This window comes from Hemiscyllium ocellatum, chromosome 29, assembly GCF_020745735.1.
Source record: "Hemiscyllium ocellatum isolate sHemOce1 chromosome 29, sHemOce1.pat.X.cur, whole genome shotgun sequence".
NCBI lineage: Eukaryota > Metazoa > Chordata > Chondrichthyes > Orectolobiformes > Hemiscylliidae > Hemiscyllium > Hemiscyllium ocellatum.
The window spans coordinates 47,818,267-47,840,007 of record NC_083429.1 but is presented as its reverse complement, the minus strand read 5'-3'; the positions used below and the strand labels follow the sequence as shown (position 1 = coordinate 47,840,007).

The window sequence follows — 21,741 nt, the reverse complement described above, 5'->3', positions numbered from 1 at the left end:
ATTGTCCATGTTTATTTAAGGAGGACAGAGGTGGACATGTAAGCACTAAGCAGGGTAACCCTTTCCTGAGTCTTGATTCAGGCAAAAAGTCTACAACTGTCTTCGTAAGAGGAGAAGGATGGGATCCCATTTTGGGTTTGCGAACTCAGATGTAGCAGTTATTGCCTGTAGTGTTGCGTCTTCCCATAACTGTCATAGGTCTCTGACCAGTGTTGTCATTTATCTTCCCAAACATTCCATTCAGATGTCTCAGAGAGGCTGCAATAATTTTCAAGCCTTGAAATGCAAACACAAGTGGAAAAAGTTTGAAAAACACTGCTGTAATAAGTGACAGTCAGATGTAAAAACATTATTCATGAGGAGGACTACTGTCACTCAAGGCAATCAGATGAGTACATAGTGTACCCCATATCTCTTTTAACAAGAAAAAGCAGAAAACAGAGTATTGAGTTGGATGATCGGTCTTGATCATAATGAGTGGTGGAACAGACTCAAACAGAGACAAATGGCCTGCTGCTGCTTCTACGTTGTTTGGGCATCACCCAGTTATATTTGTTAAGGGCGGATTTAGTGGCCATATGAAAGTTGACATTCAAACCAGGCCTTTGTCCCCAGTGGATCTACATACAGCTCCCAAAGATAATGAGAATGTGAACAATGCATCATATCAGCATAATACCTTCTACAGTTTGTGTTTGATTTTTTTTGGTGTTTTCTTTATTTGTTAACTTACTATCAGTATTTCTATTATTGAATGTAAACTAAATGTTCCTATATGTTTCCTTTGGTGGAGATAACTGTTTAATCTGTCACTATTTGCAGCATGCCTAGGAATGAGTGAATCAATGTAAGGAATATCCAATGTGAAAAAAAATTAAAAGCCACTGCTCTCTTCTCCATCAGTCATCTTCAGAAATGATAATAAAAAGAAGTAGCAATCTTAAGAAACTCTGAACTAGGTTCTGTGCACTCACATATCATTGCTCTTACATTATTTTGTCATTGAACTGTGTAACAACAACGAGCTTTGATCAGACAGCTTTTATGAAAATGGAATTGTTGCATAATGTTTCTGAATATTAATATCATATACATTATTTATGCAGTATTGGGTTGATATGCCTTAGTATGGCATTTTGTAGACAAAAATAGATTCTTTCCTGCTGATTTCATGAACAAGTGTTTGACTGATGTTGCTTAGCCCTTGTCTTTGTTAATGCACTTGCTTCACCCTATATGCTATGTAATGGCATATTTCGTTCAACAAAGGCATTAGGGTTCAATAGGAGCTCTGATAAATCTTATGTAAATTGCTGCTTGAACAATGTGCACATATGGGATTTCTGGTGTCTGGGGTAGGGTGGTTAGAAAATGATTTTGAGGAGTTCAGAATTAATATAGAATACAAATAATCTATTTCCACAGAGTGCTCCTGATAGTGCTCACCTCATGAAAAACCTGCACATAGATGTGGGGACCTTAGGTGATGGTTTTGAATATGAGGTATGTTTGAGTTTTTTGTTAAGCTTGTTCTATTATATCAAAAAACAAATACATTGGTATAAACCTAATTTTCTGACTTGCAATAAAATTGTATTATTAATTCTAAAATAATAGCTCTTTCAAATTCATAGTCTAAGAAACCCATACATCATCAAAGAGCTTGGGATGATTTTAGTTGGGCTGCAGTCTGAACATTTATTCACGACATGTTATTGACAAATAATAAATTCATACGGTGATCCTTATTTTACCTTGATTCCACTGTTGCTTTCTCAACCCCTGCCTTTGCTTCTGATCCCATTCTCAACCAGTTTCCTTGTACATTATTAATCTGTAGCAAAAATATGTCATGAGTGGTGAATTTGAAAAGACTGCATACAACTTGAACTGTAAATGTGAAACCAGTGACTGGCAATGTTACAAGGCAATAATTTACTTCAGCAATTCTGTCGACATCCTAAACCACAGGAGCACAACTTGATTGCTTTATAAAAGTCAGAAAAACAGCAAGACTGAGCTGTTGCTTTCAACCTGTGGGAAGACATTTTGTCATTTTATAATAATACACACTGACGATCCTGTTAATGTAAAGTTGTTTGTTTGGACTAAAAAAAAAACTTGGAACAATCAAAGTTGAATTAAGCAATGTTAGACTGCAGTAAGGATTTTGTGCAAAAAAGAATTCAGTTGAATTAAGTGCTCCTATTTAAAAGTAGGCTCCAGCTTTTCTAAATCTGTTAAATTTTTTAATTAATTGTATGTTAGGTGTGCTGAGTTCGCTGGAGATGTGGCACCTTGTACATTATAAGGTAATAATGGAGACAGTAATGATATAGGAACTGAGCACAAGCTTGACTTCGTAATATTGTGTTCCCAGATTTTTATTTGTTCCCCAGGAGCTGATTACTGGCAAATGCACTAGTTATAATTATTATAGCTACATATTAATTATAGAAGATTATTGCCTATTGAACCATTCTTATTGAAAAACTATGGAAAAATTACATCCTCAAATTCAGGCTTTAACATGGGATAAATATTTCAAAAGTGTTAAGATAAAAATTTTTGAATAGTATTGTTAGTAAAGGAAGGTTTTGATTCACCAACTTGCTGTAGACATTCCTTCAACCTTTCTATCAGTCTTACGAACACAATGCAAGCTGTAACATTCATTAGGTACAAAAATACAACCTTAAATTAAATTTTATTACAATAAACACATAGATGGCAACAATAATATTTTTGGAAAAAAAAATTCTCACCTGACCTCAACATCATAAGATACAGTTTTGGACTGAGTGTCTCCTGTTGGGGGCAGTAAAGCGCAGCTGAAATAGCTGACCACATCCTGCATAATTGCATTGCAAACAGCTTTAAAAATGTAACATCTGTTGTTTGTGCTCGCCTAAACAAATACAGAATAAAGTCCATTCATAATCAATATACCTAATCTATGACATATGAAGTAGTAGTTAATTATTATTTCAACTTAAATCACAAGTTTTTTTTCTGCTGTTAACAACTGTCATGCTGTCTGTCACCCATGGTTGCTTTGTCAATGCACACCAACTCCATAAGTCATTGACTTGCAGTAGCCATCTGACTATTGTTTATGACCATTTGACCTGATCTTCACTATAGATATCAAATTATATTTGATATTTCAAATATTGAAATGACACTATTTCAAAGAAGAACAGGCTGTCCTGGCAATATTTGCACCTCATACAGCATCACAGAACAAGATACCTGTCCCTGTGCAGTTTGTGGGGGTACTGCCATACACTACAGCAATGTTCCAACTGCAAATAATTTTTACCTTCGCCAATAATAATCTCCAATATGTTCTATACCGCCCTTAGATTGATGATGGTCCTGCTAATTTCCATGGGATTTCCTTTAGGACACACACAAAGTTCTGATGCACCTCTTGAGCAGGTGAGACCTGAACCTGGTCCACCTGGTTCAGAGGTAGGCACACTACCACTGCATCACAAGACTCTGTCCATTTGTAATGTAAAGTTGGGTTGTAAAGCCACAGCACCATAAAGCGATTGATTATTGCTTTGAACGTCAATGCTTCTAACTGAGCATAATGTATTTGACAAAGATTCCATTCAGTTAGGTTGTGTTCATAAGACTGATAGAAAGGTTGAAGGAATGTCTACAGCAAGTTGGTGAATCAAAACCTTCCTTTACAAATAGTGACTGCGCTCATAGCTCCAGTTAAGCATAAAGCCAAGTGAAGAAGCCTGGAAAAAACTTTGGAATCAGGGAGGATCAGTTCTTAGTGGATCTTTTATTGCATTACTAAAATGAATACTTTAACCCTTTCAGAAGATTTTTCTGACAGTAGAAAGTGCTTTAATATTGGAAATTACTCAATTTATCCCACTTACAGAAAATAGATAAGTTAGATCTGCAGAAATCTGTCCAGCAGGAACAGACTGTACTGTACACTATTGACGTGTATAATTTTAAGAATGGTACATTGTTCCATTTTCTTCACAAAACCTAAATAGTCTGAGTTGGAAAGAACGTTAAATTTGATGCACTGAAAGGACTGGGAACAGTTGTGGGTCACCAAAGACATATGTAATGACTGTGTTAGTCCTAGTGAGGTCTAAAGTCTGGTTGAAGATTTGTAGCTCGGGTGTCCGTTGTTGTGGTTCTGTTCGGCATTCCTAGAGGCATGGCATTCATCCACAAACTCCATTAACAGACACATGGACCTGGACCCCATATACAAACCATTACAGCTGAAACTGACACCCGGAAGCGGCAAGAACATCCATCAACAGACACATCGACCTGGACCCCACATACAAACTACTACAGCTGAAACTGACACCCGGAAGCGGCAAGAACAAACCACTATAAATACCGGAAGAAACATCAAAGCAGCGCTTCACAGGAGGCTCCAATAGCACTGATGATGTTCCCTAGCCAGGGAATGAAACGTTTGCAGCAAAAACTTCCAGCTCGGTGAACAGAACCACAACTAGTGAGGTCTTGCGTTATGATTGTAGATAAATAGATTATTGTGAGTGAATGATGGGAGACTACTGGTAGAGTATTGGAGTAGCCAATCTGGGAACTATCTATAAAGGCACAAAGGGATATTGCAGCAAGAAGTGGAGAAAGGTAAGTTCAGAGGTTATTTTATAGAGTTGGGGGGAATGGTCTTTACTGCATAGGATATGTGATAAAAAGATTCATATAGCACCTTAAATATTATGGGCACATTCTACACTGTTTATCAATAAATTATATAAGGTAAGAGCACAGGGGAATAAAAAGAGCATCAAGAGAGGCATTGCAAGACCAACAGGAGAGTCATAGCACAGTGGGTGTGAGGGGCAGAAAGAGAGAGTTGGTCTGAGACTAGTTGGAGAGTTGACAGCGCAGTGGGGATAAAGAGAGCAGTGAAGAAAGTAAGAGAGGGACTGCGAAAACAGCAGAGGGTATCCAGAGTAAATCAATGCGTGACATTGCAGGAAAAAGGATAAGTGTATGGGTGGGCAATACTTTGCTCTTTCCTTCAAGGTTAACAGATTAAAATTTTATTTCAGGTTATTGTTGCGATAAGTGAACTTATTAATTATAGTAAGGTTTTCAGCAGTTACGTTTATTAGCTGTGACGTCTTGAGACATTGTGGGAGGTGAGGCAGAATCTGACCTGTCAGGGAAATACCATATTTTATGAAAAAAAATGGGATTGTGATGTCACAGGAAAGTCAGGAGTTGACATTGCTCAGAGACATAAGGCCGAATTCTCCCAATCTTAACCAGCATGGGCAATGCAGAGAAAGTTGTGAAAATGAAACAAAACCTGCATCTCAACATTGAGAGAAAGAAATCTGATTTTCCCCTTCAGGTTTAAATGGCAAGTTCTGAACACCATGAATGAGTGGTGACTATCTGAGTTCTATTCATCTCATTGGTAGCTAAACTCAAGTAATACCTGTGCAACTTTGTATTCTCTCCTTCCTTGAAAAACTAGACAGTGCCAATTCCCGACTTGAAAGAGTATTACCTGGTAGCTAGCTGTTTCTCTGGGTTTCAGAAAACTCCACTTTCATCACAATTCTCTTGCTCACTCCATGGACACTGATCTCCTCCACCCTTTGTCCGTGCGAATCAATATCGTCACACCACCGGCCTCACCACAACATTGGCTGCTTTCAGACCAATATACACATGCCTTCAACCCTTCAGGGCTTCACTATGAATTTTGGGTATTGACTTGTGTGCTTCACCCCTGTGGCTTGATGCACAGGGATACAGTTGTATATCATGTATCTACAGAGGATGCATCTTATGGCTGTTAGTTTCCTTTACTCATTTTAACATCCTCTGTTTCTTATATTGGTTTTCAGTACATGGACTCTTCAGTGCTAACTTCCAGACAGCCAATCTCTATGATTTGCAATTCTTTTTAACATCGCGTGAGATGTAGGCAGCTTGTCACAGTTCAGAGCACTAAACCAGTCAAGGGGGTAGATATGTTGCTGTTTGGCACTACACTATATCAATGTCAAATGTACAGCATATACCAGCACTTTATATTGCAAGCACACTGTATGTGCTTGAAGCAAATGACCACGTCTGAAAGTCAAAGTGGACCAGTTCTTAATGGAGTAAAAAGTGAGGTCTGCAGATGCTGGAGATCAGAGCTGAAAATGTGTTGCTGGAATTCCTGATGCAGGGCTCTGGCCCGAAACGTCGAATTTCCTGTTCCTTGGATGCTGCCTAACCTGCTGTGCTTTAACCAGCAACACATTTTCAGCTCAGTTCTTAATGGAGTCAGAGGGAAACAACAGTTAGTCAGGAGATACCGCCACACAGACAGTAGGCGTCTTTAAGATGAGGTTCATTGCCAAGAATGCTCCGGCAGGGCCTTACAGGATCACCCAGACAGGATGTGCTGCATAATTGTGGACATCATTATAACTGAAGCTGACAGAGAGGGAGATGTCCTGGATGCAGAGGAAATGGAGGATCGCCTGCAATCTTCTGAAGATCCATTTGTGCAAGAAGTCTCATTAGTTGCAGTGGTTTGATTTCTAGGTTCCAGAACTTGAGCAGCGACTTTATTTAGATTAGATTAGATTAGATTACTTTAGATTAGATTACTTACAGTGTGGAAACAGGCCCTTCGGCCCAACAAGTCCACACCCACCCGCCGAAGCGCAACCCACCCATACCCATACATTTACCCCATTACCTAACACTACGGGCAATTTAGCATGGCCAATTCACCTGACCCGCACATCTTTGGACTGTGGGAGGAAACCGGAGCACCCGGAGGAAACCCACGCAGACACAGGGAGAAGGTGCAAACTCCACACAGTCAGTCGCCTGAGGCAGGAATTGAACCCAGGTCTCTGGCGCTGTGAGGCAGCAGTGCTAACCACTGTGCCACCGTGCCGCCCAATGTGCCGACTTGTTCACTGTTGTGTGATCATGTGCTGGGAACTTTGTGGTTACCATGTTTATAGATGTGATCACTCCACAGCTTAGGGAAGTTAAGAAATGGTTGACCGCCAGTCAGTCCAGCAGAAGCAGGCAGTTAGTGCAGGAGTTCCCTGCACACATGAGAATCAACTTTGAATGGAAGACAGATCTAAGAATATTTGATGTGAGAAGCCTAGTTAAATAAAAGCAAAATACTGCAGATGTTGGAAATCTGAAAAAGAAAGAGTAGATGCTGGAAAAATTCAGCTGACCTGGCAGCATCAGTGCAAAGAAAATCTGAGTTGATATATCAAGACCAATATTACACTTCTTCAGAAATGGAGTTGGAATTGAGGGTCTGTGTAGCTGCCCTATTCTCATTGGAGGTTTGCAGTGTCTGCATAAGAGAGGGAATAAACTTTGTAAATGTGGTAAAAGCTTGTGCAGAGAAAGAATGTGTTAGCATTGATGGTAGTGGGAAAACAGAGATTAACAGCACAGTGAAGCATGCAGGGTAGGTTGTTCATTGGAGGTCTCTGCATACCCACATAAGAGGTCATGCTCCTCTCTGGCTAATTCATGCATTTCTCCTCATGTAGGATGAAGACTCATGGTGGGTTAGCAGATGTACGTCTTCATCCTCTCAAGCCAGTTGTGAGGCTTTTATTTTCCTGGAATGAGACTGAAGGAGCATTGTGTTTAATGGAAGTGGGTGGGTGAGCCATTAGTAATGATGCAGCAACAGGACAGATGGTGAGGTGCCTCCACTGAGTAAGTAAGTAGCACAGAGGGCTGGAGGTATTAGTAGTTTGGGAGGGCGAGGTCTGTGAAAGCATGGACATGATGCATGCAATAGTGAGTATTGGAGTCCTTGAGCCTTGATGAGAGGTGTCTGCATTTGCAGAGTTTGAGTGAATGATAGCTCTGAGAATGAGAGAAAGAAGAGAGAAAATGGTGGCACATAACATTGTGGAGCACATAAGATCACTCACGTTCTTCCTTCACTCCTGCGAAAAGTGCTTCACCCACGAAACTGCACTGAACCAAGCCTACTACCTTAGCCCAGGCTGCTTAGCATGGTGACAAGGCCTCCCTTGGCAGTCACAAGAGAAAGGTGGCCCTCCTTTCTACCATCCTGTCTAGCAGCACCTCCAGGTCTACCTCAGTGAAGTGGGATTCGAACTTTCGTTTCTAGGCTGTGTCCTTGGGAATAAAAAGGAGTACCAGAAAGTGAAGACCAGTTCCAAGCTTGAAGTGCCATTAAAGTAATTCAGTCCCAAGGATAAACAACTGGCAGGTAAAAAGACTTTTAAAATATCAAGTTTTGATGACAAGTAACATGTGAATCTGTTTTTTTTTGGATTCTGGTAGGTATATTCAGTAGTGGTACGGTTTATCACTTTTAGTGAGGTTTATGGTATTAGTAAAAGTTTATTAGCAGTAGCAAGGTCATTAATCTGTGGTGGAATAACTGGGATGCTGCAGTCTCTAAAGTGCACATCCTGTGGTATGTGGAAATTATGGAACCATTTGTGCAAGAAGTCTCATCAGTTGCAGTAGCTTGACCTCCAGGTTTCAGAGCTTGAGCAGCAACCCCTAGTTCACTGCTGTGTGATCATGTGCTGGGAGCTTTGTGTGTACCGTGTTTATAGATGTGATCGCTCCACAGCTTAAGGAAGTTAAGAAATAGTTGCCCACCAGATAGTCAAGCAGCAGGCAGTTAGTGCAGGAGTTCCCTGCTCACAATCCCCTCTTCAGCCAGTATTCAGAACACTGATGAAAGTAATGGTACTTCAAGGAAGTGTAACTCAGAAAATGGAAAAAGCAATAGTAATAGTTGATTTGCTAGTTAGGGGAATATACAGGCATTCTAAGTAACTCCCACAGTAGTGTGTTTGCTGGTGCTAAAGTCGAGGATGTCCCCTTTAGAGCACACTGAGAGGGCAGTTGAGAAACTCGATGTTGTCCATGTCATTGACATAGGCAGAAAGAAGGATGTGGGTCTGCAGTCAGAATTTAGGAGACAAAGGAGGAAGTTAACATGCGGCATCTTGAAACTAGTATTGTCTGGATTGCCACCTTTACTAAATGCATATATAAGATAAATAAAGCCTTAATTTTATTGCATAAAAAAGGGCACCACCAACAATGTAGCATTCCCTCAGTACTGCATTGAAGTGACAGGCTAGATGATTTACTCAAGTGACATGGAACGCCTTAAACATGTAACCTTCTAGTAAGGGACAGTGTTCAGTCATTCCCCAATGGGGTCTTTAAACCTGGACTTATCTGGCATTGTTGGCTATAATAGCTTCAAAGCATCATATTTAGAAAGCCTTTTAGAGAGTCTACCGTAGTTCAGAATTTTTTAATATTTGGAGATGAGACCAATTTAAATCATTTAATTTTGTTTTCACTTAGTCATACTGGAATTGTACTGACCCAAGATATACATCAAGTAATAACCCGAAACTTATTTATAAAGTTCCAATCCAGTCTGAAAATGTATATGTTATATTGTGGGTTTCTAACTACAGTGGGAGGCAAGCATAATTGAATTATTTACCTTTCCTTGATATATCAGGTGTAGGACAACTCATTTGAGTTGTTATATATGAGTCCATTGTCCAAGTAGCTTGACCTACAGAAGATGGCTAAGAAGGAAGTGGGTAACAGGGAGAGGGAGAATTGGGAGCAGCCTGTTATCTCAGTGCAACTGTGTTGTCTTAAAAAACAATAGCTTGATGCCTTGCACATTTTAAATTGGCTTGCAAAAAATCGTTTACATTTGAGAGACTATTAACATGCCTAAACATGTAAATTACCATGGAAATTAACATTTAATATTCAAAGGGATTTCCATTATAATTCTGAAGCAGAATTTTGTGATTGAGTCTGTCATCCTGTACCAGTAAGAATCTCTTTTTGCTTAAATTGCTTTCCTGTGGAAAAAGACAGCTGTTTGGAAATGAAAAATGAAACAATACTCATTTGGTTATGGAGATAATGGAGTATTTAGCTGGATTCCAATGTTCAGTCTATTGACAATGTTAATAAGAACAAAAACTAAGTTCTTTTGACTGTAATTTGAATCCAAAACACAACCTTTTTTTTAACATGTGCGATGAAGTTTATTGGAATTGATTTTGTTCTTCTCTCCTTCCACTGAAGATGGCTGTCATGGCAATATCTGTATACAATTGTGCACAGTCCTGGATATCAAACCATACACACATCAAAGGCGTAACAATTGTGACTCAATTGTTTCAGATTTATCAAAGAATTCATTGACAATTAATTACTAGGTATTAATTTTGGCAGTGATTACATCTCATTGAGTTGTTTGGAATAACCTTGCAATTCAGTCATCTGAATTCTGAGATAATAGGAACAACAAGTAATATGAACAATTTACAGTGGCTTAAGTTTTCTCAGTCAGGCCTCCTTTTTCTTCTTGTCTTATAAGTCCTGAAGACATTAATTCATATTGCAATACCATTCCATACTAAACAGTAGACCTCTGATAACTTTACCCAAAAAGGCCATCCAAATTTAGTTCTGGGCAGTGAATGCAAGCTAGCTATTTAATTATTGATTTGAAACTCATTCTGAAATTAGATGCTGCCTTTGCTGATGCTTTCTAGGGTGGAGTTTTAAATGTTTCAATAAAGACATCTTTAAATACATATGTTTTCACCTATAATGTAGTATTGCCTTTGTTCAAAGAACATCAACTTGCATCTATGTGGAACCTTTTAATATAGAAAAACCTAGAGAGAAGATGCTCTGGAGGTAGAAGCAGGTGCTTGTGATGGAGAAGGTATGGACTCAAAGGTTCAACTTGAGGTTGAATGGGATGTCAAGGTTGTAAGCTGTTTAGTTTAGTTTGTTATAGTACCCAAAGAGGGGAATCAAGTTGTTAACAAGGGAACAGGGTTTGTGGCAAGTGCTGAAGACATATTTCTGTTCCAAATCTTTAATTGAAGAAAATTGAGGCTCATTCTGGACTGGATGTTGGACAAGTAGATAAATGATACAGAACCAATGAAGGGATTGGAAAAAGTCATGGTAAGGCAGAGATGGACCTGATTACTGCACATGTAGATTATGTAGGGGCTAAGAATAGATTCTTGATGGATTCCAGAGGTAATAGTGCAAGAGTGGGAAGAGAAACCATTGGATGAAATTCTTTAAGTCTGATTGGATAGGTACACGTGAAAACAACAAAATACATATTGTGGCATGCATGCAATTTGAAGTCACTGGTATGTTCCCTTTAACTGTATTGAATTTTTAATTCTCACATATTTAATATGTGGAATGTCACATAAAGTCTGAAAGTTCTCCAGCTGAGCTGAGTAGAGAATCATACAAAAACAAAATGATTTTCTCTGCATTTTATTGTGAACATAGAATGGAAACTTATGAAGTCATTAATTGCATTTGCAATTTTCAGTGTTTTCTAGACATCCTGAGATTTCTATGTAGATGTTTTTAATGCTGCCTTACTCACAGGGTTAAAGATTGTATCTCCAGTATACTCTCCAGCTGTGGTATAGATGAAGTACCACCCCTGCTGACAGAACGAATCGGGTAACAGTAATTAGATTTTTCCCTCTGGGATTTACAAAAAGCAACACCAAATTAATTCCTAGTTGCTTGAGCTGTTTAATAATTATCTGAGGTGTGTGTGAGTGTGAAAGGAAAAGGAATCTACTGCAGCATTTTCTTCACCAGTGTTTCAAAATCTATTTAGTTACTGGTTTATATCCTTATGTTTCTAGGTTTAGCCTTTATCTAGTATTTTTTCAAATATTTTGGATTTTTAGTGTTTTAGTGAAAAAAAAATGGGAGTACCAGAAAGGAAAGGTACAACTATCTTGTCAAGATCTTACATTTTGTTACAGCAGATTTGTAGAATGGTGCTGGATGATTTACATTTGTGTACCTTAGCAAAAAAAATTTCCTCAGATTGCATGCATGAAATTCTTAACTGGTATTAAACACACTGCAGCAGAGGATACTACCAGGATTGGGACACACTTTGCTTTAAAACATATTGAATTTTCTGTCCACTCTCGGTATAGAGGGCACAATCGAACAAAGAAGAAATGAACGGAAAGTAACTTTTGAGTTTACACTCATAGTTATTACACAGAGTTGCATAGGATTTACACGACAGCAATAGGGCAATTGGCCTAACTGATCCTTGCTAGAGTTTGTACTCCACATAAATCTCACATGACCCTTTCAACTTAAATTTCTATTCCTCTTGGTGAAGGATCCTGCCCGAAAGCTCATCTCTCCTGCTTCTTGGATACTGCCTGACCTGCTGAGCTTTTTCCAGTGCCATACTTTATCGATTCATTCCTCTTGTTATGACACAGCAACAGACAGTTCAACCAAATCAGCCATCCTACCTTTGTGTTCACAACACCGTATCATTAAAACCTTTAAAGATTCTCAAAGTTGGTCCCAATGATTCGTAAGCAGACTTTTGGATAACAAATCCCAGACTCTGTGAATTGTCAATTCCAAACACTGGTTTGAATCTTAAACAAACAATTTTGCAATTTATTAATGATATAGTAACTTTAGCAGGGTAAAATTAAACAAAAGTAATCTAATTGGCCTAAGCTATAAGTTCAGAACTGCTTGTTTTCAGCCCTATTCATACAAAAGACAGATAGATAGGCTATCAGAGATAATTAAGGGATATGTAAAAGAATAACAAAACTGGACAGATTACTGAAGTAGTTTTCATCATGCATTATTCCACTGGCCTAGATGATTTATTTATTGGAGATGTACATCAGGATCATCTTTCCAGTCCACTCAGATAAAGGCAGTCATACTTACAACTTAGCTTTCTTTTCTCTGAGTTTCCAAGAGCTGTTCTTAGGAGGTTAGGCAAAGAGCTATCAAATCTTCATGCTATAGCACCAACATTCAACTTCCTTTTTACAACAAAACTTAGTCCAAACCCAATTCAAACTCTGACCACTCCCTGATACACTGACCATCTCCTCCCCAAGGTCCTAGTTGCCATTCAGCACCTGCCATGTGCTTGAATATTAAAGTCGTTTTCAGACTTGCTGGAGCCAATTCCCAGACATTGACCTTGTTAATATCCAATTTCTGCAATATATTTAGACATAATGCTCTTCCCCAGTGACAAAGTATCTGCAGAGTCTTGACAAGGAACTAACCTGGAATTGACTTCTAGGCCTAGCCTCATGAATAAACCAAAGTTTGTTTGATCTGTTTTCCTTCTAACACAAGCTGTGATGTACAGTTCAAAAGCCATCTTTAGTTCACAGTTCACAGGTTCCAGCTCCAATCCAAAATTAATAAAAAGAATAAAGTAAAAATAATGAATAATCGGCAAGGATTCCAATGCACTAATCTTCATGTATATATCTAATTTACCTTAAATGCATCTCTGCTGTTTTACCATGTGGTGCCCAGTTCTGGATTCTAACCACTTTTTGAGTAAAGAAGAATATCTGTAAATTTTTAATAGTTACTTGATCTCCTGTGGCATTGTACAGAAGGGCATACAATATTAGGAGAGCAATTTTTAAAACTGGATTCATCAGGATTTCTGCCACTGGGTCTATTTGTGAAACAGCAACTTGTTTGCTGTGTCTGGTAATGATGGTGGACCCTTTGTGTATTTCCAGCATTTTATTTTTAGACAACCTTTTGTGAACTTCCTTGGCAAAGAATCAAAGTTAGGGACTGCCAATTTTCTGGAGAAAGAAGTAAGATCCTACTGCATTATACTTTTTCCATCAAATGCATTCCCTTGTCTCATGAAATGTGAAGAAGTAGTAAACAAAACAAGATAGTCACACTAAGACAGCAGTATCTATGACTTCAGATTTATATTACAAGAATTATTGCAAGACAAATATCATCTGCACATTTGTTTATAGATTTGGCACTTACTGAGAGATTGTATACTGGAGTAACTTCCACCAACTAGTTTGACAGCTAAAGACAAAACCCAGACTGCATCTGATTAAGGAAATTATAACTAGATATGTAACCTTCAAAAGATCTCTTATTCTTACATTCTTCCTGCTATTGTTTTAATCAGTCTGATGATCAGCATATTCCTTTGAATTTTAATTTACACAGCTTTTGTCTATGGTTTGCCCCTTTACAAGAAATTTTAAGATGTAACATCCCATGGTACAGCTTAGGTTGTGTTCTTCATGCCCCTTATATTCTCATTAATTTGAAATGTAAGTTGAGAGTAAATTTAGTATTTTAAATGACAAAAGTATTTGTCATTTTTCACTGAACTATAGTTAGTAATTTCAGATCTCCTCATGCAGGTTTATGAAATTGCTGAAAGTACACTTGCAAATGCTGGTATGGAATTGAATTGAATTTATTGTCACATGTACTGAGGCACAGTGAAAAGCTTTGTCTTGTAAGCAATACAGGCAGATCAGATCGTTAAATAGCATAGATAAGTAAATAATAGGTAAACAGAGGCAAAAACCAAAACACAGGGACAGGGGAATGCTAGGAGTTTCTGAGTCCACTCAGTATTCTAACAGCAGCAGCGTAAAAACTGTTTTGAAACCGGCTGGTAATTGTGTTCAGGCTTCTGTACCTTCTCCCCAGTGTAGACATTGGAGAAAAGCATTGCCAGGGTGGGATGGATTTTTGACAATGCTGGTGGCCTTTTATTGACAGCGGATTCTATAAATGGGAGGTTGGCCTTTGTGATTGTCTGGGCCGAGTTCAATACTCTCTATAACCGTCTCCGATCTTGAATGGTACAGTTGCCATACCAGGTAGTGATACATCCAGACAGAATGCTCTTGATGGTGCACCTATAAAAGTTGGCAAGGGTATTTGCCGACATGCCAGGTTTTCTCAGCTGCCTGAGGAAGAAGAAATGTTGTTGGTCTTTGTAACCAGTGCATCCACATGAAGAGTCCAAGAAAGCTTCTTACGGATGACCACTGCCTGGAGCTTGATTCTCTCCACTTGTTTCACCGCTGAAAGTCAAAAATGAGTTTCTTGGTTTTGCTGGCATTGAGAGCTAGGTTGTTCTCAGTGCACCATCGTTCCAGGTCTTCCACCTCCTGTCTGTTTCATCGCCATCTGAGATTCGACTGACTATGGTGGTGTCATCAGCGAAGTTGTAAATGGCATTAGTCTGGTATTTGGCGACACAGACATGGGTATACAGTGAGTACAGTAGGGGGCTGAGTACGCACCCCTGGGGGCTCCAGTGTTGAGTGTTAGTGAGGATGAAATATTGTTCCCAGTCTTCACTGATTGTGGCCTGTGGGCCAGGAAACTGAGGATCCAGTTGCAGAGGGTGGGGCTTAGTCCGGGATTACTAAGTTTAGTAATCATTCTCGAGGAGATAATAGTGTTGAAGGCTGAACTGAAGTCAATGAGTAGGATTCTTCCGTAGCTGTTCTTGGTGTCAAGATGTTCTAGGGAGGAATGAGGGGCAAGTGATATGGCATCTGACTTGGATCTGTTGGTCTGATAGGCCAATTGGAGTGGGTCAAGAATATTGGGGAGGTTGAAGTTGATTAATGACATCACCAGCCTTTCAAAGTACTTCATGACTACCGTTTTGTGTTATGTTGGTTTTGTATTCTGATTGTTTACATGTGTACAACAGATGTGAAAAAATTAGATCATAGAAATAACAGAATAGGTTTCACATATAGGGGTTAGGCAGGCATTTGTTTGCCATTGATTATGCTGCACGTGTTTATTGTTCATTGATATCATCATTGGATATTTACTTCAGGAAAGTGCAGAAATCGATGAGGATGCAGATCATGACCATGTCGAAGAAGGGACTGAACCTGAGCTTCAAAACCTCCCAGGGTCTGATGAAGAAGCTGGAAGTCAGAAAGAGGTGACTTTTGATTAGCTATGTTGGCATCACAAGACTAATGTCACTGAATATTTGTAGCCTGACCTTCGTAATTCCCTTCCCACCCATTACTAATTACCATATTTCTCTCTATTTCTGGATTATAAGCTTTAGAGCTGTTCTTTTGTAGATGGGTTGGTGGCTGTGTACATAGAATTGGCAAAACTAATTCCTAGATTCAGAGAAAAACAATGACCACACCAAATTTGGCTGGCTGACCAACAGTTGGTATGTGCACAAAAACAGAAATTGCTGGAAAAGCTCAGCAGGTCTGATAGCATCCGTGCAGAGAAATCAGAGATAACATTTCGGGTCCAATGACCCTTCCTCAGAACTTGCAAGAATTATTTCTGAGGAAGGGTCATTGGACCCGAAACTCTGATTTCTCTGCACAGATGCTGCCAGACCTACTGCGCTTTTCCAGCATTTTCGGTTTTTGTTTCTGATTTATAGCATCCACAGTTCCTTCAGTTTTTAGTTACTACATGCTATTATTTGTGCAATTTATGTGCACCAGATAGTCAAAAAGCTTACTGTCTTCTAGGCTGAGTTTATTGCTTTAAAAAAACAAGCCAAGAATTCTTGGTGAGGTCAAATATATTCAGCAAGGTAATACATTGTGACACATTAGTTTTCTTCACTGTTTCTAGTTTAGAAATCTGGAATGACTGAGCTGAAATGGAATCCATCTACGTAAAAATGTTTTGATACATAACTTCCAAAATATAGTCCACTTTCATTAAACCAGGCAACATACTACATCCTTGTAAAAATTATTTTCTCTGCTCTCTGGCTATTCTGTCCATGTGTGGGAGCCACTTACATTATCTGGAAAAAGGAAGCTCAATTTTATACAGGTATAAAATTCTTCTCCTCCTCCCCTGAAATAAGCTCCAGCATGTATCACTTCAATGCCTTTTAAAAAGAAATGAATGGAGACTTAACATCTCTGGTACCCAGTTTTTTTAACTTACGCTTAACCTCTGAATTGTAAACCCTGTGGTGCTCAGTTCCATTCTCCACTTGTCACATTTTTCATATTGGTCTGCAGGAATCCATTGAGTGTTTATAACATGCCAAATTCCATATTCCATTCTTTTCTTCAATGTTGACTGAGTTTATATGCAGTGAATTACATCCAACACAGCTCAACAAAATATTATCTTTTTTTTAAATGAATATGGCTATGTCACGTCTCCCTTTGAAGTTGTTCCACACAGCACATCAGTCACACTTGGGATGAATTTGCCCATTTGTGCTGATGTATGCCACAAGATTATGCATGCCACATAGCATATGCCTGTATTGTGTAGTGGTATCAATGGATGCTTTAATAAAAAAAATCCAAGCAATACAGTTAAAGTTTATCAAACATTTATGTTTTGCTAACCCTTTAAACCTATTACTCTCAATAATTGTAAGCATATTTTACTTCAATGCAACTTAGAGAAAGTGATTTTAAAAAAAAGTTGGCATTGGCTGCTAAGCAGAACTTACTGACCAGTTGTTTTTGATGATTTGCAACTTGCAAATGCAAAACAGGTATCGTATGAGCAAAGCCAGGAAAGAAGTCTACCTGGAAGTGTGCTTGACTCAGAAAGTCGAGATGTGCAGCCCCCAACCCCAAACAAGTTCATCCCTGATAAAGAAACTGATAATGACATTGACAGTATTGATGAGAAGTTAGACATCCAAGATAAAAGTGGGTGTGACACAGAAAATGATGTCATTCTAATGCAAGCTGAAAAACCAGATGTCAAGGAATGTGCAATGGCAATTAACGGAGAAGAAAATGATAAAATTGGAGCTGGAGATAGTAAATGTGATTCTATGGGTAACTCGTCAAAACTGCCTCCAGTTGATGGTGAAGATGTAAAGTCTCAACGTAAGAATTGGGAAGACCCCAAATTGGGCTGTGTCACCAAAGATGTGAAAATTAAGGCAGACAATGGATCGAAAGATGGGGACAAACAAGACTCCATGATGACTCGCGGTAATCCTCATGAACCTAACAAGGTATGATACATAACAAATGAAATATTCAACCTTGTTCGCTTCCTATTTTTTTGTGGACTTCTATCAGGTTGGAAAGGACTATTTGCATACTAGTTTCTCTGAATGATTAATAGAGTCATAGAAATGTACAGCGTGGAAACAGACCCTTCAGTCCAACCTGTCCATGCTGACCAGATAGCCCAACCCAATCGAGTCCCACCTGCCAGTACCCGGCCCATATCCCTCCAAACACTTCCTATTCATATACCAATCCAAATGCTTCTTAAATGTTGCAATTGTACCAGCCTCCAACACATCCTCTGGCAGCTCATTCCATACACGTACCACCCTCTGCGTGAAAAAGTTGCCCCTGAGGTCTCTTATATCTTTCCCCTCTCACCCTAAACCTATGCCCTCTAGTTCTGGACTCCCTGACCCCAAGGAAAAGACTTTGTCTATTTATCCTATCCATGCCCCTCATAATTTTGTAAACCTCTATAAGGTCACCCCCTCAGCCTCCGACGCTCCAGTAAAACAACCCCAGCCTGTTCAGCCTCTCCCTGTAGCTCAAATCCTCCAAACCTGGCAACATCCTGGTAAATCGTTTCTGATCCTTTCAAGTTTCACAACATCTTTCTGACAGGAAGGAGACCAGAATTGCACGCAATATTTCAACTGTGGCCTAATCAATGTCCTGTACAGCCGCAACATGACCTCCCAACTCCTGTACTCAATACTCTGACCAATAAAGGAAAGCATACCAAACGCCGCCTTCACTATCCTATCTACCTGCGACTCCCCTTTCAAGAAGCTATGAACCTCCACTCCAAGGTCTCTTTGTTCAGCAACACTCCCTAGGACCTTACCATTAAATGCATAAGTCCTACTAAGATTTGCTTTCCCAAAATGCAGCACCTCATATTTATCTGAATTAAACTCCATCTTCCACTTCTTAGCCCATTGGACCATCTGGTCCAGATCCTGTTGTAATCTGAGATAACCCTCTTCGCTGTCCACTACACCTCCAATTTTGGTGTCATCTGCAAACTTACTAACTATACCTCTTATGCTCGCATCCGAATCATTTATGTAAATGACTAGAAGTAGAGGATCCAGCACCGATTCTTGTGGCACTCCACTGGTCACAGGCCTCCAGTCTGAAAAACAACCCTCCACCACCACCCTGTTTTCTACCTTTGAGCCAGTTCTGTATCCAAATGGCTAGTTCTCCTGTATTCCATGAGATCTAATCTTGCTAATCAGTCTCCCATGGGGAACCTTATCGAACATATTACTGAAGTCCATATAGATCACATATACTGCTCTGCCCTCATCAATCTTCTTTGTTACTTCTTGAAAAACTCAATCAAGTTTGTGAGACATGATTTCCCACGCACAAAGCCATGTTGACTATCCCTAATCAACATGGATTAGGGATGTTGATTAGGGACTATTGCCTTTCCAAATACATGCACATCCTGTCCCTCAGGATTCCATCCAACAACTTGCCCACCACCGAGGTCAGACTCACTGGTTTATAGTTCCCTGGCTTGTCTTTACTGTCCTTCTTAAACAGTGGCACCACGCTTGCCAACCTACACCACCTCACCTGTGACTATTGATGATACAAATATCTCAGCAAGAGGCCCAGCAATCACTTCTGTAGCTTCCCACAGAGTTCTCGGGTACACCTGATCAGGTCCTGGGGATTTATCCACCTTTAACCGTTTCAAGCCATCCAGCACTTCCTCCTCTGTCATCTGGACATTTTGCAGGATGTCACCATCTATTTCCCTACAGTCTATATCTTCCATATCCTTTTCCACAGTAAATATTGATGCAAAATATTCATTTAGTATCTCCCCCATTTTCTGTGGCTCCACACAAAGGCTGCCTTGCTGATCTTTGAGGGGCCCTATTTTCTCCCTAGTTACCCTATTGTCCTTAATATATTTGTAAAAACCCCTTTGGATTCTCCTTAATTCTATTTGCCAAAGTTATCTCATGTCCCCTTTTTGCCCTCCTGATTTCCCTCATAAATATACTCCTACTTCCTTTATACTCTTCTAAGGATTCACTTGATCTATCCTGTCTATACCTGACATATGCTTCCTTCTTTTTCTTAACCAAATCCTCAATTTCTTTAGTTATCCAGTTTTCCCTATACCTGCCAGCCTTCCCTTTCACCCTGAGAGGAATATACTTTCTCTAGATTCTTGTTATCTCATTTCTGAAGGCTTCCCATTTTCCAGCCGTCCCTTTACCTGCCTCCAATCAGCTTTCGAAAGTTCTTGCCTAATCCTGTCAAAATTGGTCTTTCTCCAATCTAGAACTTCAGCTTTTAGATCCAGTCTATCCTTTTCCATCACGATTTTAAAACAGATAGAATTATGGTTGCTGGCCCCAAAGTGCTCCCCCACTGACACTTCAGTCACCTGCCCTGCCTTATTTCCCAAGAGTAGGTCAGGTTTTGCACCTTCTCTAGTAGGTGCATCCACATACTGAATCAGAAAATTGTCTTGTACACACTTAAGAAATTCCTCTCTATCTAAACGTTTAACTGCCATCTAAACTATGGCAGTCCCAGTCGACGTTTGGAAAGTTAAAATCCCCTACCATAACCACCCTATTATTTTTACAGATAGCTGGGATCTCTTTACAAGTTTGTTTCTCAACTTCCCTCTGACTATTGGGGGGTCTACAATACAATCCCAGTCAGGTGATCATCCCTTTCTTATTTCTCAGTTCCACCCAAATAACTTCCCTGAATGTATTTCCGGAAATATCCTCCCTCAGCACAGTTGTAATATTCTCCCTTATCAAAAATGCCACTCCCCCCTCCTCTCTTGCCTCCCTTTCTATCCTTCCTGTAGCATTTGTATCCTGGAACATTAAGCTGCCAGTCCTGCCCATCCCTGTGCCATGTTTCTGTAATTGCTATGATATCCCAGTCCCATTCTCCTAACCATGCCCTGAGTTCATCTGCCTTCCCTGTTAGGCCCCTTGCATTGAAATAAATGCAGTTTAATTTATTAGTCCTACCTTGTCCCTGCCTGCCCTGACTGTTTGACTCACATCTGTTCTCAACTGTACCAGTCTCAGATTGATCTCTTTCCTCACTATCTCCCTGCACCCCACCCCCCCCCCCCACCTTACTAGTTTAAATCCTCCCAAGCAGTTGTGACATATTTCCCTGCCAGTATATTAGTCCCTTCCAATTTAGGTGCAATCCATCCTTCTTGTATCGGTCACTTCTACCCCAAAAGAGATTCCAATGATCCAAAAATGTGAATCCTTCTCCCATACACCAGCTCCTCAGCCATGCATTCATCTGCTCTATCCTCCTATTCCTGCCCTCACTAGCTCGTAGCACTGGGAGTAATCCAGCTATTACTACCCTTGAGGACCTTCTTTTTAAATTTCTGCCTAACTTTCTGTAATCTCCCTTCAGAATATCAACCTTTTTCGTTCCTATGTCATTGGTTCCAATGTGGACAATGACCTCCTGCTGGCCCCTTTCCCCCGTGAGAACATTCTGCACCCTCTCTGAGACATCCTTGATCCTGGCACCAGGGAAACAACACACCATTCTGCCTTTTCTCTGCTGGTCACAGAAACGTCTGTCTGTACCTCAGAATACAGAATCCTCTAACACAATTGACCTCTTGGAACCCGACTTACCCCTTGTTGCATTACAGCCAGTCTCAATATCGGAAACTTGGCTGTTCGTGTTACATTCCCCTGAGAATCCTTCACTCCAAAACAGCATACCTGTTTGAAATAGGTATATCCACAAAAGACTCCCGCACTAGCTGCCTACCTGTCTTACTTTTCCTGGAGTTAACCCATCTATGTGACTGTATCTG

The 21,741-nt window shown here is 39.8% G+C and overlaps 1 protein-coding gene and 1 long non-coding RNA gene across 9 annotated transcripts in view; one reads left to right on the top strand and one right to left on the bottom strand.

The window, feature by feature from the left end:
• Positions 1-21,741, top strand: part of LOC132829613 (centrosomal protein of 164 kDa-like) — a 219,217-nt gene that overhangs the window by 110,869 nt on the left and 86,607 nt on the right. For all 8 annotated transcript variants that reach the window (XM_060846905.1, XM_060846907.1, XM_060846908.1 and 5 more), the window contains 3 exons: positions 1,426-1,503; positions 15,752-15,862; positions 17,423-17,896. In XM_060846905.1, the coding sequence (XP_060702888.1) occupies positions 1,426-1,503; positions 15,752-15,862; positions 17,423-17,896 (663 nt within the window). The remainder of the gene's footprint in view (positions 1-1,425; positions 1,504-15,751; positions 15,863-17,422; positions 17,897-21,741) is intronic.
• LOC132829614 (uncharacterized) lies at positions 44-12,908 on the bottom strand. Its single transcript, XR_009646244.1, has 3 exons — positions 12,820-12,908; positions 1,755-1,834; positions 44-276 (listed from the first exon to the last, which is right to left on the bottom strand). It is a non-coding gene; the product is annotated as an uncharacterized LOC132829614 (long non-coding RNA).